The sequence below is a fragment of the Sphaerodactylus townsendi genome, linkage group LG03 (assembly GCF_021028975.2).
Source record: "Sphaerodactylus townsendi isolate TG3544 linkage group LG03, MPM_Stown_v2.3, whole genome shotgun sequence".
Classification (NCBI taxonomy): domain Eukaryota; kingdom Metazoa; phylum Chordata; class Lepidosauria; order Squamata; family Sphaerodactylidae; genus Sphaerodactylus; species Sphaerodactylus townsendi.
Window position 1 is genome coordinate 57,389,157 of NC_059427.1, and position 16,884 is coordinate 57,406,040.

Sequence of the window (16,884 nt, forward strand, 5' to 3'; positions counted from 1 at the left end):
ACCCCCCCCCCCCCCCACCCCCCCCCCCCCCCACCCCCCCCCCCCCCCACCCCCCCCCCCCCCCACCCCCCCCCCCCCCCACCCCCCCCCCCCCCCACCCCCCCCCCCCCCCACCCCCCCCCCCCCCCACCCCCCCCCCCCCCCACCCCCCCCCCCCCCCACCCCCCCCCCCCCCCACCCCCCCCCCCCCCCACCCCCCCCCCCCCCCACCCCCCCCCCCCCCCACCCCCCCCCCCCCCCACCCCCCCCCCCCCCCACCCCCCCCCCCCCCCACCCCCCCCCCCCCCCACCCCCCCCCCCCCCCACCCCCCCCCCCCCCCACCCCCCCCCCCCCCCACCCCCCCCCCCCCCCACCCCCCCCCCCCCCCACCCCCCCCCCCCCCCACCCCCCCCCCCCCCCACCCCCCCCCCCCCCCACCCCCCCCCCCCCCCACCCCCCCCCCCCCCCACCCCCCCCCCCCCCCACCCCCCCCCCCCCCCACCCCCCCCCCCCCCCACCCCCCCCCCCCCCCACCCCCCCCCCCCCCCACCCCCCCCCCCCCCCACCCCCCCCCCCCCCCACCCCCCCCCCCCCCCACCCCCCCCCCCCCCCACCCCCCCCCCCCCCCACCCCCCCCCCCCCCCACCCCCCCCCCCCCCCACCCCCCCCCCCCCCCACCCCCCCCCCCCCCCACCCCCCCCCCCCCCCACCCCCCCCCCCCCCCACCCCCCCCCCCCCCCACCCCCCCCCCCCCCCACCCCCCCCCCCCCCCACCCCCCCCCCCCCCCACCCCCCCCCCCCCCCACCCCCCCCCCCCCCCACCCCCCCCCCCCCCCACCCCCCCCCCCCCCCACCCCCCCCCCCCCCCACCCCCCCCCCCCCCCACCCCCCCCCCCCCCCACCCCCCCCCCCCCCCACCCCCCCCCCCCCCCACCCCCCCCCCCCCCCACCCCCCCCCCCCCCCACCCCCCCCCCCCCCCACCCCCCCCCCCCCCCACCCCCCCCCCCCCCCACCCCCCCCCCCCCCCACCCCCCCCCCCCCCCACCCCCCCCCCCCCCCACCCCCCCCCCCCCCCACCCCCCCCCCCCCCCACCCCCCCCCCCCCCCACCCCCCCCCCCCCCCACCCCCCCCCCCCCCCACCCCCCCCCCCCCCCACCCCCCCCCCCCCCCACCCCCCCCCCCCCCCACCCCCCCCCCCCCCCACCCCCCCCCCCCCCCACCCCCCCCCCCCCCCACCCCCCCCCCCCCCCACCCCCCCCCCCCCCCACCCCCCCCCCCCCCCACCCCCCCCCCCCCCCACCCCCCCCCCCCCCCACCCCCCCCCCCCCCCACCCCCCCCCCCCCCCACCCCCCCCCCCCCCCACCCCCCCCCCCCCCCACCCCCCCCCCCCCCCACCCCCCCCCCCCCCCACCCCCCCCCCCCCCCACCCCCCCCCCCCCCCACCCCCCCCCCCCCCCACCCCCCCCCCCCCCCACCCCCCCCCCCCCCCACCCCCCCCCCCCCCCACCCCCCCCCCCCCCCACCCCCCCCCCCCCCCACCCCCCCCCCCCCCCACCCCCCCCCCCCCCCACCCCCCCCCCCCCCCACCCCCCCCCCCCCCCACCCCCCCCCCCCCCCACCCCCCCCCCCCCCCACCCCCCCCCCCCCCCACCCCCCCCCCCCCCCACCCCCCCCCCCCCCCACCCCCCCCCCCCCCCACCCCCCCCCCCCCCCACCCCCCCCCCCCCCCACCCCCCCCCCCCCCCACCCCCCCCCCCCCCCACCCCCCCCCCCCCCCACCCCCCCCCCCCCCCACCCCCCCCCCCCCCCACCCCCCCCCCCCCCCACCCCCCCCCCCCCCCACCCCCCCCCCCCCCCACCCCCCCCCCCCCCCACCCCCCCCCCCCCCCACCCCCCCCCCCCCCCACCCCCCCCCCCCCCCACCCCCCCCCCCCCCCACCCCCCCCCCCCCCCACCCCCCCCCCCCCCCACCCCCCCCCCCCCCCACCCCCCCCCCCCCCCACCCCCCCCCCCCCCCACCCCCCCCCCCCCCCACCCCCCCCCCCCCCCACCCCCCCCCCCCCCCACCCCCCCCCCCCCCCACCCCCCCCCCCCCCCACCCCCCCCCCCCCCCACCCCCCCCCCCCCCCACCCCCCCCCCCCCCCACCCCCCCCCCCCCCCACCCCCCCCCCCCCCCACCCCCCCCCCCCCCCACCCCCCCCCCCCCCCACCCCCCCCCCCCCCCACCCCCCCCCCCCCCCACCCCCCCCCCCCCCCACCCCCCCCCCCCCCCACCCCCCCCCCCCCCCACCCCCCCCCCCCCCCACCCCCCCCCCCCCCCACCCCCCCCCCCCCCCACCCCCCCCCCCCCCCACCCCCCCCCCCCCCCACCCCCCCCCCCCCCCACCCCCCCCCCCCCCCACCCCCCCCCCCCCCCACCCCCCCCCCCCCCCACCCCCCCCCCCCCCCACCCCCCCCCCCCCCCACCCCCCCCCCCCCCCACCCCCCCCCCCCCCCACCCCCCCCCCCCCCCACCCCCCCCCCCCCCCACCCCCCCCCCCCCCCACCCCCCCCCCCCCCCACCCCCCCCCCCCCCCACCCCCCCCCCCCCCCACCCCCCCCCCCCCCCACCCCCCCCCCCCCCCACCCCCCCCCCCCCCCACCCCCCCCCCCCCCCACCCCCCCCCCCCCCCACCCCCCCCCCCCCCCACCCCCCCCCCCCCCCACCCCCCCCCCCCCCCACCCCCCCCCCCCCCCACCCCCCCCCCCCCCCACCCCCCCCCCCCCCCACCCCCCCCCCCCCCCACCCCCCCCCCCCCCCACCCCCCCCCCCCCCCACCCCCCCCCCCCCCCACCCCCCCCCCCCCCCACCCCCCCCCCCCCCCACCCCCCCCCCCCCCCACCCCCCCCCCCCCCCACCCCCCCCCCCCCCCACCCCCCCCCCCCCCCACCCCCCCCCCCCCCCACCCCCCCCCCCCCCCACCCCCCCCCCCCCCCACCCCCCCCCCCCCCCACCCCCCCCCCCCCCCACCCCCCCCCCCCCCCACCCCCCCCCCCCCCCACCCCCCCCCCCCCCCACCCCCCCCCCCCCCCACCCCCCCCCCCCCCCACCCCCCCCCCCCCCCACCCCCCCCCCCCCCCACCCCCCCCCCCCCCCACCCCCCCCCCCCCCCACCCCCCCCCCCCCCCACCCCCCCCCCCCCCCACCCCCCCCCCCCCCCACCCCCCCCCCCCCCCACCCCCCCCCCCCCCCACCCCCCCCCCCCCCCACCCCCCCCCCCCCCCACCCCCCCCCCCCCCCACCCCCCCCCCCCCCCACCCCCCCCCCCCCCCACCCCCCCCCCCCCCCACCCCCCCCCCCCCCCACCCCCCCCCCCCCCCACCCCCCCCCCCCCCCACCCCCCCCCCCCCCCACCCCCCCCCCCCCCCACCCCCCCCCCCCCCCACCCCCCCCCCCCCCCACCCCCCCCCCCCCCCACCCCCCCCCCCCCCCACCCCCCCCCCCCCCCACCCCCCCCCCCCCCCACCCCCCCCCCCCCCCACCCCCCCCCCCCCCCACCCCCCCCCCCCCCCACCCCCCCCCCCCCCCACCCCCCCCCCCCCCCACCCCCCCCCCCCCCCACCCCCCCCCCCCCCCACCCCCCCCCCCCCCCACCCCCCCCCCCCCCCACCCCCCCCCCCCCCCACCCCCCCCCCCCCCCACCCCCCCCCCCCCCCACCCCCCCCCCCCCCCACCCCCCCCCCCCCCCACCCCCCCCCCCCCCCACCCCCCCCCCCCCCCACCCCCCCCCCCCCCCACCCCCCCCCCCCCCCACCCCCCCCCCCCCCCACCCCCCCCCCCCCCCACCCCCCCCCCCCCCCACCCCCCCCCCCCCCCACCCCCCCCCCCCCCCACCCCCCCCCCCCCCCACCCCCCCCCCCCCCCACCCCCCCCCCCCCCCACCCCCCCCCCCCCCCACCCCCCCCCCCCCCCACCCCCCCCCCCCCCCACCCCCCCCCCCCCCCACCCCCCCCCCCCCCCACCCCCCCCCCCCCCCACCCCCCCCCCCCCCCACCCCCCCCCCCCCCCACCCCCCCCCCCCCCCACCCCCCCCCCCCCCCACCCCCCCCCCCCCCCACCCCCCCCCCCCCCCACCCCCCCCCCCCCCCACCCCCCCCCCCCCCCACCCCCCCCCCCCCCCACCCCCCCCCCCCCCCACCCCCCCCCCCCCCCACCCCCCCCCCCCCCCACCCCCCCCCCCCCCCACCCCCCCCCCCCCCCACCCCCCCCCCCCCCCACCCCCCCCCCCCCCCACCCCCCCCCCCCCCCACCCCCCCCCCCCCCCACCCCCCCCCCCCCCCACCCCCCCCCCCCCCCACCCCCCCCCCCCCCCACCCCCCCCCCCCCCCACCCCCCCCCCCCCCCACCCCCCCCCCCCCCCACCCCCCCCCCCCCCCACCCCCCCCCCCCCCCACCCCCCCCCCCCCCCACCCCCCCCCCCCCCCACCCCCCCCCCCCCCCACCCCCCCCCCCCCCCACCCCCCCCCCCCCCCACCCCCCCCCCCCCCCACCCCCCCCCCCCCCCACCCCCCCCCCCCCCCACCCCCCCCCCCCCCCACCCCCCCCCCCCCCCACCCCCCCCCCCCCCCACCCCCCCCCCCCCCCACCCCCCCCCCCCCCCACCCCCCCCCCCCCCCACCCCCCCCCCCCCCCACCCCCCCCCCCCCCCACCCCCCCCCCCCCCCACCCCCCCCCCCCCCCACCCCCCCCCCCCCCCACCCCCCCCCCCCCCCACCCCCCCCCCCCCCCACCCCCCCCCCCCCCCAAAATGCCCCCCCCCCCCCCCCCCGTGCCCCCCCCCCCCCACCCCCCCGCCCCCCCCCTACTCCCCCCCCCCCCCCACATTCCCCCCTGGCTCCCCACCGTTCAGTCGACTTCACAAGCAGGTCTCATTTCGACTGTGTTGTCGCGGGCATCCAACTTCCCGATCCGCACCTCCAATATTCCCCCCCTCCGCTGCCCTGCGGGTATATGGAGTATAGCTTCTATAGCTGCGTCAGAATGGATTTCGAAGCTGTGACCAGAGAAGAGGCGGTTGCGTCACAGACTGGCCCACAGCCTCTGCAAGCGCCACCGCTGCAGAGACCAGTGGTTTCGCCGTCTCCCCCAGCAAGCCTCCCAAGCGCCAGCCGTCCACACCCAGTTTTTCCCTCCTAGCCTTGGGGCTCCTGGAGGCGGCGGAGATCAAGCCGAGAAAGGCGAGAGGAAAATCCCAACCACCGATCCCTGATGTTGCACTCTCCAGGCTCCAACCGCGGGGGCCACCCCCAACACTCTCCAGCTGCGGGGCTCCCGGTTCGGTGGGGGCTTATCTGGAACGTTGGCAGGGATTTCTGCCACCAATCCCCGGCTACACAGTTTACTAACTATAAGGGCGATTACATGCAGAAAAAATTAAGAAATCCTTTCTTTCCCTTTACATATCTACATTACTGTATGTTTAGTTACTTCTTGCAACCTATCTGCTGTCTCGCATGATGTCGTGTATCTCATGTCTCCTCTTTGGTGTCATGTCTGCTCATACAAAAAAACAGAGTTAACTTTATAACTTCAGATGTGTACATGCTCACTAACATGTAAGCAATGGCTATCTAACTGACCAATAGCTAATCATTAGATCATGTCATAAACAGTTACTTCAGCAACTTGTTCACATACGAACAGTTAACCCTTTTATGACTGAGTTGTGACAGATACTTGCAAAATCCCAAGACACCGCCCCCCAATGATTAAATGATTGAGAGCCAGCATGGTGTAGTCATTAAGAAACTCTGATTTGGAGAACTAGGTTTTGATCCCCACTCCTCCAGACTCTAATCTGATGGAGCATGTTTGTTTTCCCACTCTTCCACATGAAGCCAGCTGAGTGACCTTGGACTAGTCACAGTTCTCTCAGAATCTTATCTCCATCTACCTCACAAGGGGAAGGCCACTTTGAGACTCCTTAAAAATACAGAAAGGGGGAATATAAAAACCATCCCTACTTCTTCTTCTTCTAGAAGTGCACCTGTAGCATTAAGAAACAGATACTCTCAGTGGCCATTGCTAGGCATCTGTAAAAGTATTGCCAACCTAGGCAAAACTTGGTAAAATTCAGGGGGAGCGGCAGGGCTTTTTTGGCCTTTGAGGGAGGACATTGCAGCTAGTTCTAGTGCCAATCACTGGGCATCTTGCTAATGTGCAACTTACATAACTTACCCAGGCCCAGCTACTTACTGCTGTTCAAAAGCAGCCATATCCCATGCATGACAGTGTAACGTAGTAACTAGACTCTCAGATTAGGATCTGGGAACAAGAGGTTCAGATCCCCACCATACTGTGAAAACTGACAAGGTGACTTTGGACCAGTCACAAATTCTAAATCTGCCATATTTCCAAGGGTTGTTGTGAGGATAAAATGGAGGAGCAACAAAAAAAGATGCATGCTTCTTTGGGTCTTCATTTACTGTGGAGAAAAATGTGATGTAAATGAGGTTAATGAATGATAAATATGACTGAAGATGTGGGTAGATAAAAAGTAGGTTGGTGAGTGGGTGTGAAGGATCAAAAGAAGCAGGAAAAGGTGAACATATAGGTATTGCTAGGAGGGAAATGAGAAATAGCGTGGAAGTGGGATTGAGGGGAAATTGAGGTCCCCCCTCCCAAGCCCTTGCAGGCTCAAATGGCAGTGCGCAACTAGGGCAGAGTTTTCCTGGGGAGAGGTTACTAAGGGGAGAAAAGAAGGAGAAGCTAAAGACAGCATGGTAGATGAAAATAGGTTGGCTGGAGGGAGGAAAAGAAAGAAGGATCTCAGAAAAGGTAAAAGGCTATTGTGGCTTTTGGAGGGAAAGGAAACAGTGGGGGAGTAAAAAAATGAAATGCTGCCTACAAATCCTTGGCTGGCCCGCCACTAATCTAATCCTTGACTGTTATGTAGTCAGCATCCACTTAACTTTCTATGATAACGTTTATCTATGTTTGGTTTATTTTATACCCTCTGAAAGAATCTTGGTATTGCTGTTCTTATGTAAAGCTTCTAATAACACCACCACTGAGGGATCAATTATAGAAAGCTGGAAAAGAAGCTTCTTGTTAGGAGCACTGAGTTTAAAAAAAGGTTTCTGTAGGAGAGTGTTTTTTCTTTTGTGTTAACATTGTCCCCTGACAGAGGCCTTGAAAATATTATCATTCAGCATCTAGCAGTCAGATAAAACTTGAACAGAGAACCACATCTCTCCCATCCAGTAATTTCTGCCAGTGTGCTTTTTTATCTACTGTGCTGCTACTTTTGTTTGACTGTTAACCCACTCCTACTATTGCCTCAGGAAATTCAAACTGTGTGTGCAATACAGCAAAAGAAATAAATTCTTTTGGCCATACATGGTGTTTCCAGTAGAATGGGTCCTGTAACCGTGCAGGTTCACCTTCACCTGCAAATCTGCTTGCTTCCAGGTTAAAAATAAAAACTAAACAAAACTACAACATTTTACATTGGGTACGAGTTCTCAGCCCTTGATTAGACAATCGTTATCCTTTGATTTTTGAGTGGATTTGTTGGGTACCTGATTTTCAGTCATACATTTTAAAAAGCGTTACCTTTGAATACAAAAATAAGTGGCTCAATTTCACTGTACTTCCTGTGGAAATATATCCACTTCCTCTTTCACCATACTTAGTTATATGATAGTCAGTCTCCAGGTGTGGCCTTGAGATCTTGCACAATTACAACATGTCTTCAGAATATGGAGGTCAGTTTCTCTGGAGCAGGGGTCTGCAACCTGCGGCTTTCCAGATGTTCACAGACTACAATTCCCATCAGCCTCTTCCAGCATAACCATGGCAGGGGCTTATGGGATTTGTAGTCCATGAACATCTGGAGAGCCGGAGGTTGCAGACCCCTACTCTGGAGCATATGGCAGCTTTGGAGGGTGAACTGTATGGCATCACATCTTCTGAGCTCCTCCTCTGACTCCTCCCTCCCAGGCTCCACCTGCAAGTCTCCAGGAATTTCCCAGAATTGGCAAGTCTACTAAGAGGAAGATGGCTGTGTTCTAAAGAATATTTTCTGTCAATTACTACTGAAGATTTCTTGGTTTATTATAAACTTCAATTTACTGTTGTTTTGAAGATAAAATGGGCGTAGGGGTGGAGCTGCATCTATGCCCCCTGAGATCTTTGGAGAAAAGGCCTGATAAAAATATGATAAACAAATTGTTTTTAATACGCCTACAGCTAGGATTGCCATCTCTGAGTTAGAAAACATCTAGAAATTTGGGGGCAAAGGATGGTGGAGTTTCAGGATGGGAGGAACTTCAGTGCAGTATAATGCCACCTTGCAAAGTGGCCATTTCTCCAGGGGAACTGATCTATTTTGTAAAAACAGGACATCTCCTGTCACCACCTGGATGTTGATAATCCTACTTGCAACCCTATAATTAATCTGAGTCTTTGTTTTCTTTTACTTTGGATTCTTGTACCTCCAGTCTTCTGTATAACACAGAAGACTGGAGGTACAAGAATAGTAAATCAAGTAACAATTAACAGCAATAATGATTAAATATTGTAATTTTGTCAAGTTTTTACTGCTTTGATGTCTACTGTTTATTGCCAGACAAACTAATCCAGTTGCGAAAGTATAAGTGCCAGTCAGATCAAGAGTATAGTTTTTCTAAATTAATAAAAGCTCACTTTGTTATTATTTTGTTTTACAGTTTCCATGAAGAATGGGCTGGAGATCTCACAGAGATTGGCTGTAGTAAAGATAATGATTTTCATAGCAAAATAACGAAAACCAGCAGCGTACTTGGTAAACAGTTAGCACCAGGAAACAACGTTGCTATACATACCATCAGTACGATACATGTTGTTGAGGTCTATGGGGCTGAAAAGGATATGGTTGAGACAATAGATTCTCATTTACCTGGATAAGCAACCTCAGAAATGCAATTAAAGATTGGAGGGACCAAAGCCAAACTGGAATCCAAATGCCTGCTGAATGTGCCTTAAACATTGCATCAAAATAAACGACTGGATTGCTCCTATGTATCTACTCCAGAAAATATCAGAATATATATAAATGAAAATGATTGCATTCTGGTGTGATTTAAATAATGCAGAGTACACTGATATTCAACAGCAATTAGCCATTTCTGCAATTTGCTTTCAAAGTGATCACATTAAGAAAACAATAATACCCTTCTTCAGTATATAACAGTATTTTTGCGCCATATGAAATCACTGACCAGAAGTACAAACGCACAGGAATGCAAATTTATTTTATTTTATTTTTTAAAATAAATAGACCTGAAAGAATAAAATGTATTTTTGCACAATACAATGATGGAATCACAATAAAGATTTTTTTTAAAAAATAAAGCTAAATATCAGAGTTTTTTATGTCAATGGATTTGAATTAGTTTGGGCTGTTTATTAAAATGTGCATGGGGCTTCGAATTGCAATGCAATCTTCAATTGAGCCTGAAAGAACTTATATGAAGAGATATCTTAGGATATATATTGGAAAACAACAGTTTGATTACACACAAGGTAGCTGCCATGCTGCAGCAGTACATGTCCGTCACTGCAAGATTTCTTGTACTGATGTATTTTCTGGCGGCCCGCTTTCACATTCCATTATCTCTGCAGCAAGTGACACCACTTCTAGAATGACTTTAATTTGCTTTGCTGCCAGACTGGGGCAGACTGTGTTCCAGTGAGCACAGCTTTGCCCTGGACATCAACTCCCTCGAACTGCAGTCCACACCTTCCCCTCACCCCACTTTTCATATTGCCACACTTTCCCATCCCAAGCAACATCCCAACATATTGCCACACTTTTCCCATCCCAAGCAACATCTTCAAACCTCACATCATCAATACTCACCTACAAACCCTCCCCACACACAGCTTCTAACCCTCTCGCCACCCCAAGCATCACCTTTCAATCTTCCACCATCCAAGCCTCACCTTGTCACTCACCCCATCCCAATACTAACTTCCAACTCTCCCCCACCTTAATACTCACCTACCAACCCTTTCCCCATCCCTAGCCAAAGCTTTCAACCCTCCCACCACTAAGTCTTACCTTTCAATCCTTCCCCCACCCCAAGCCTCACCCTGCCACCCTCCTCCACCACAACCCTCACCTTTCTGACTTCCCCCCAATCAAAGTCACTCCATTCCCCCCTACTTCAATCTACCACGCCAAGCCTCACCTTGCCATCTTCCCCCCACCCCAAGCCACATCTCTCCAAACTGTCTACCCCCAAGCCACAGACCCAGGACCAGGTAAGTGGCACGTGTCATGCTGGGAGCAAGAGGGGCTATAGCCCCACTAAAGCCCATTGCAGGGGAGATGCTTCCTCTTCAACCCTTTCCAAGGGCCCACTGCATCTCCCTCACAATGAGCTTTGCTGCTATTAACTGTGCTAGTAGCTGAAAAGGGAATTTAAGTGTTATTTTTCATGCCTGAAAACTTGACAGTGTGATGAAAAGAGTTAAGTCACTATACAAAGGGTTCCCCTATTTCTCCATTTCCAATCACTATAAACAGATCATCAATGTACTTTTATAGAATAATATGTCTCCAAATAAAGGATTTACAGCAAGATCTGTCTTCGAATCTTCCATGTACAAGTTGGCAAGCACAGGAGAGAGGGAACACCCCATAGTCAAACCTCTAGTTTGCAAATAATATTGATAGTCAAATCTAAAAAACATGTTCTCCAGGATTAATGTTGATTTCTCTCCCTCCTGTGCAAATGGTTTGCAAAGCAGCTATGTATTTATTTTTCCACAGCATAACTCAGACCTCTGCTGGCCAAAGCCTCTTATGGTGACTATCAGATTTTAGTTTCACTTTTCACAACTCGTCATTGAACTTCCGTTTCTGACAGCAACTTGGGGGACAGCAGCTTACTGATTCCATCAGTGTCACTGTCAGCCACAGCAGAAAAAAATCTGTCATATCCATGGACAATGCTACTAAGAAAATGTAAGTAATGCATTTCCCCCTGAGGGATTATTCAAAACTGAGATTCCAAAAGGGGTGGAATTTTTTTCAAAGGCAGCAACTGAACATTTCCTCATAAAACAAGAGGAGCTGTAAAGGGCTTTGGAAGAAAGTTGAGTACCTACAGCTGATCAATTTGCCAAGAAGTTTGTGGATCTGTTTTTCATTCTAATAATTGGGAAATTTCACTCTTCCTGTTTATAATCTGTAACAGAGTATCTGTCTGTAAAAGAAGACAGTGCACAGAGACCAGACATATGGTTTACTATCTTATTTCAACTTCTTTCAGGATTTATTCCTAAGTATAAAGCTTTCCACTGCTGCATTTCTGACAATGCAATCTGCAGCAGAGTTACACCCTTCCAAGCCCATTGATTTCAATAGAATTAAAGGCTGTAAATCTGTTTAAGATTGTATTGTAAATCTGACAATATATTAATTTAACACATAAATAATTACATAACATAAAACATTATGCTTGTTAGGAAAGGTTTCTATGGCCACAGTTTTCAGCAAACTCGGTCCCAGAGAAGGAAAAACAAAGAATTCCTGTTGACATAAGTAGATCTATCAGTGAAAAAATAGCTCCTAGGACAAGAAATCAGGAGTTGCTTCAGAAACTGTCAGTTTGAGATTGTATCCCATATGAACAACCAGATGTTACAACTCCACCCCAATTAGGACAAGGTATCGTAGGACACCATGCCTATGTGCTTGTTTTGATCACTATTTTGAACACTGAATAATGCGTTATTATTCAGTTATAATTTAGAGTTTTGTCTGATACTGCAACAGCTTACCAAGTGAAAGGAAAGGATGAGTAGAGCATTAACCTGTACTAACTTCCCTGCCCCCAACACACACCTCAGTCAATACATTGCACTGGTAGACAATGTCTCTAATTGATTCTCACTCATCCTTCTCACTGCTTTTCTTCAGCTTTGCTAATACAAAAGGAACGCACAAAACACTTCCATACTGTGTACCTATGCTGTGTGGGCATAACAGAGGATTATTGTTTTTGAGTGCTCAGTACTGGATGGTAACTTATGTCTTGATACTGCAAACTGGAAACTCCAACAAACTCCACATATATGAAGCAGTCTTTCCCCAGTATGTTTATGGTCAGTTACTCCAAGAAAAAAAAATGGAGAAAAAGTTCTAGATTAGTTAAGGCTGCTTTGGCCTTGATTTTTTAATTTATTTCATGTTTTGTATATAACAAAAATTCAGGATTAAAATCAGTTAAGCATTTGTTTTCCCACAAAATAATCCAAGAAGCAGTTATTAATGAGCAGATGATCTCCTTAGCACAAAATTAACTAACACACTATCCATTCCACAGTGTGAGAAGATACATATACATAAGACCTGCTTTGGCTTGTGGATTACGTTAACAACTTCAAAATGGCCAAGCTCATCTAATATTATATTGGCAATGGTATCCAAATCCATTAATTGTTATTAATATTATGAAATGATCATGAGAAATGGAATCTTGAGAAGAATAAAGCCCTGGAAAGTTTTCTGCCTCACATCTATATTTACAAGTATTTGCTGAAGCGTAAAGATAATTCTTTTATAGTCAGACATTCATCTGAGGAACTCTGGGTGCAATGCATGGGTTTCTTCCACACAGATGTTTTGATGTGCCTGCCTGTCTTATAGGAGCATTGTTTCTAGGAGCATCCATCTGACATCATCTTCTGTTTGTCCTGCTTTTAAGTTTTACCCTGCATTCCTGTGGTCTAGTTTGGTAATATCTTTTGGGAAAGATCACAATCCGAGCAATATTAGGCACTGTGTGGATGGGAACATGTGCATTTTTGTATGCCCCAATCAAACAGGTGATATTTCCCTCACTTTAGCCCTTGTGGTTGCCATTCCCCTGCAAACATACACTGGGTAGTTCTCAGAGGGCTATTCTTAAAAACTGTTATAGTGCTGTTAAAATACTATCTGTGTTTGAGGCAGTGAGAGTCACACACAGATAATTACCTCCATGAGAAAGCAGCCACAGGTGACAGGACCTCATGTTTTGACCCCTAATTAATTTGGGAATTGGAGGTTAGACTATGAGATACAGACTGGCTCAGTATTACCCAGGGAGCTTCATAACCTAAACAAGGATTTTAATCCAGGACTCCTTAGTCAAAGTCCAGTGGTCTAACAACTGTCTTCAAAGGAGTTCACTTTTCAGTAGATTTTTTGAAACTTAATGCTTTTTTATTTTAGGTAAGTCAATGCATTTTAGGCTGAAAAATCGAGCTGTCACAAATGTCTTATATCTCCTTGTTTCACACAAATGAATTAGCCCATGCTTGTAACTGCACTATTAAACTAAATAGTACATGCTAATAATAAATTACATATGCAAATTAGAAAATGTATACATTTTATTTTGAACACTTACATGATGTGAAAAAATAAATTATGATTTGAGAAAAGGCACAATTACTTCTAAAAGTGACAATTAATTTTGTAAGTGCAAATTTATATTCACAGTTAAAACTACAAAGTAAATTAAGTTTGTCATTGACTTTTATTTATTAGTATGAATTAGAATATTCTAATTCACCGGACAATAAAGAGAACTGATAATGCTTGCAGAAACAATCTAAAACAAAGGAATCAAATCCTATCCAAACACTTCACATGATTAATTACTTCGCAGTTTTAACTCTTTACCTCTTGAATATGACTTCATTTTTTAAAATATTACTGGTATAGAAAATGTGTTTTACAGTGCAATGCTAGGCAGAGCTACACCCTTAGGTTTCTAATGGTCCAGTCCAGATGGGAGGCCCAAATCGATGTGTTTGCCCCCTCTGCTGGAACAAGGGGTATCCATGCCAGCGGAGGGGGCAAAGGTGCAGGCAGCTGGCCACCCCTCAGCTTCACGGTGGCAAAAGCCAGACGTCCAGGCAGCAGTGACTGCTGGGAAGTCTGGATTGGGCTGCCAATAATCGCCAGGTATTTCCCAATCTGGGACTGGCAACCTATTGCCAAGGCTTTCTTCCCTTCCTCTTTCCCTCCCTTTCTCTCAGTGCCTAACTTTCACTGCTCCAGGAATGGGCATGAATACTTCCCTTCCTCCCTCCCTCCCGCTCTCCCTTTCCCTTTCCCTCTGACTCCAATTGGCTTGCCCAGACTGCCCAGGCAGGCAAACCAAGGCCCCCACTAGGAGCTACTAGGGCCGCTGCTGGGCCCAGTGCAGCTCCCATGCTGTAACATCACTGGCAGCTGAAGTTTGTTCTGTGCATTTGCACAGAACGCTTTTTTTATTATTGCGAGAATTTTACCCCTCCCCCTTTTTAGTTTTCAGATCTTTCTGCACACTCAAGAAGTTTATTTGAGGTTAGTGTGCCCCCCCCCCCCAATCTGTTGATTTAAGTATCTGTAGAAAGGGGGCACAGTTGGGAATTAGACATATAGCTGTAGAATAAATATAATAACTCTTAAGTGCGGTCAGACTCTAATATGACCAAGAAAAGGAAGTCAGCACTGATAGAGGACGGCTTAATTTTTAAATACTTCCCCTTAAATTCTATAGGACCAAGTAAATGAGACAACTGATCAATATCTCAGAGTCCTTATTGGCTTAAGGTTCCGAGACCTAACATTGATTATGCACTCACAGCAACCTAGCACTTCGGGGATAGGGCGGGATAGAAATCAAATAAAATGAATAAATAAAATTAAAATAAAAGCTGCACAAATAATTGTCTCTGAAAGGAAACAGCTGTTCTTTGTGCTCTTAAAAGGGTAGGACATTCCAGAAGATTTGGGGGTGGGGGGAGCCTGTGGAGGGCAGGGTTTGTGGAGGGCAGGGTTTGCATGAGAAGAGTTACCTGAGCAGGTTGTCAGCTCTGGGTTGGGAAATTCCTGGAGATTTGGAAGGCATAGCCTGGGGCAGAGGCGTAGCGGGGGGGGGGAGGGGGGGAGGAAGGGAGGGGAGAAGTGCCCTGTGAACTGGTGTGTCCTCCACCCCCAACCTGGAATGTCTGGTGCGTTCCACCCCGTCCCCTTGGAGCTTCGCCTCTGGCCTGGGGAGTGGGGCTTTGGGGAAGGTAGCCATCTCAGAAGAGCATAATGCCACAGAGTCTGAAGTTTTCATTTTCTTCAAGGGAACTGATCCCCCTTGTCTAGAGATGGGTTGTAATTCTGGGAGATCTCTGGACCACACCTGGAGGTTGGCAATCTCAGCGGAGTTTAGTAATAATCCTGTGAATAAACGTCTAGAAAAAGCGAATGCTTTAGAAAAGCAAGCCCAGGGCTAATGACAGGGATGAGTTAGGCGGGTTCTGCATGTTTTGCAGTTTATATGAACGCCACGCTGAGAAGGACCAGGCTGCCACTGGGCTAATCGAGGGGAGAAAGTTTGGCGCTCCTTTTCTGTTCTCTAGCCAAGTGACAAGGAAAGCAGCCCAGAAGGCTGGACGGGAGAGCGCGATGCCTTCCCTTAACAAAGCCGCTGCTGTCGGCTCGCGAAAAAGTCGCGTGGCCGAGGCCTGTAACCTGAGCCCGGCGTTGCTTCTCCCTACTAAGGAAGGAGGCCCTGCCCGGCAGCGCTTGCAGGGCGGGACTGGCAGCTGAAGCGCGAGGAAGTTTCCCAACCGCGCCCGGCCGGGTTTCTTCTGCAGCTGCCGCCATTATGCCAGGTTAGTACACCCCCAGCCCCGAAGGACTACTGGAGGGAAGGGACAGCGAGCGGCACTGAGCGTTGGCTGCAGGGGGCGCACCAGCTGCAAGCCTGCCTAGGAACGGCTCTGGGGTTAGGAAGGGATTATTAGGAAATAGGAAGTATCCGATGCCAGAAGAGAAGGAAGGTCATAAATTATAATACTTTACACTTGAAACGTCCCAGTCCGGCTGTAGAGGTTTTGGCTGGTTGCTATGGATGGGAGTTTTGCATTTGTCTGCTTGTCCTAATCCTATTTATTCGGAAGTAAGTCTCCACGAAAGAGTGCATCGGTTTACACGGAAGCAAGTTTCACTTATTTCAAGTGAAAGGACTGTGCTAGGCGGATCTGGATCCATGTTTACTTGAAGTAAATCCGACGTTATCAGTCTACGTGGAAGCAGATAATTTTTCGGAAAGCGTTCTTAGGCTTGCATGCAAAGAAGGGATACTGTTGGTCAAGTTCCCTTGTAGAAACCTATCGTGTCCTGTGCAAAACTAAACTGCAAGGCAAGCACGTGTCCTTTGTTGCTCTGGTAAACATGTGTGTGTGTGTGGGGGGGGGGGGGGGGTCGATTTCCCAGCTTGAAATAGAGCCTTGAGTATTTGGAAAGACACTTCTCTTCTTTCAAGGACAGTCTATATTCAACATTCAGTGACTCCTTGAGCATCCATAATGGATTCACACTGACAATAACTTATTTTGTTCCTGTTGCTCAATTTAGAGGTTTTATTTTTTAAAATGTATCAGAAGTTATTCTTGCATTTTATTCAATGAAAGAATTCTGAAATGCTATGAATAAGAACAGGGGTTCCGTAAGTGCTAGAGTTCATAAAGATGGAATAAATTATGTTAAGTGAGTCACTCTGCTGGCCTGTGTGAATCACTCAAACTGGTAACAAACATTATTTGAAGAAACTCTGATGCATGAAAGTTTGTTTTAAGCATTGCAGAAATACTATTTGGTTTTTCTACACTATTTGGTTTTTCATTTAATTTCTTTGGTCTTGTAACTCAAACTCTTTTCTGGAAGATGAACAGCTTTGCGCTTTGTGTAAAACGGGTGCCTAACATCCAGAGCTCCAAGCCCCATTTTTACTTTTTCATTAACTCCAGTGAATGGCAACACTGTATTGAATGTGGGAAGGTGATTTTAATACAATTATAGCTCAGTGTTTTCCTTTCTCACCTTTTTGCTGTTAACATATT

The 16,884-nt window shown here is 57.0% G+C and overlaps 2 protein-coding genes across 5 annotated transcripts in view; both read left to right on the forward strand.

Moving 5' to 3' along the window:
• SUSD3 (sushi domain containing 3) overlaps positions 1-9,339 on the forward strand; it is a 61,173-nt gene extending 51,834 nt beyond the window's left edge. Inside the window, exon 5 of the mRNA XM_048491887.1 lies at positions 8,694-9,339. Within this exon, the coding sequence (XP_048347844.1) occupies positions 8,694-8,910 (217 nt within the window). The 3' untranslated portion in view covers positions 8,911-9,339. The remainder of the gene's footprint in view (positions 1-8,693) is intronic.
• Positions 9,340-10,845: 1,506 nt separating this feature from the next.
• The window catches only part of CARD19 (caspase recruitment domain family member 19), a 38,578-nt gene continuing 32,539 nt past the window's right edge, over positions 10,846-16,884 (forward strand). Inside the window, exon 1 of one of the 4 annotated variants that reach the window (XM_048491481.1) lies at positions 10,846-10,975. In XM_048491481.1, the coding sequence (XP_048347438.1) occupies positions 10,960-10,975 (16 nt within the window). In that variant the 5' untranslated portion in view covers positions 10,846-10,959. Of the gene's footprint in view, positions 10,976-15,436; positions 15,655-15,852; positions 15,942-16,884 lie in introns of those variants that run through there. The other 3 variants (XM_048491478.1, XM_048491479.1, XM_048491480.1) reach the window with 3 other exon arrangements.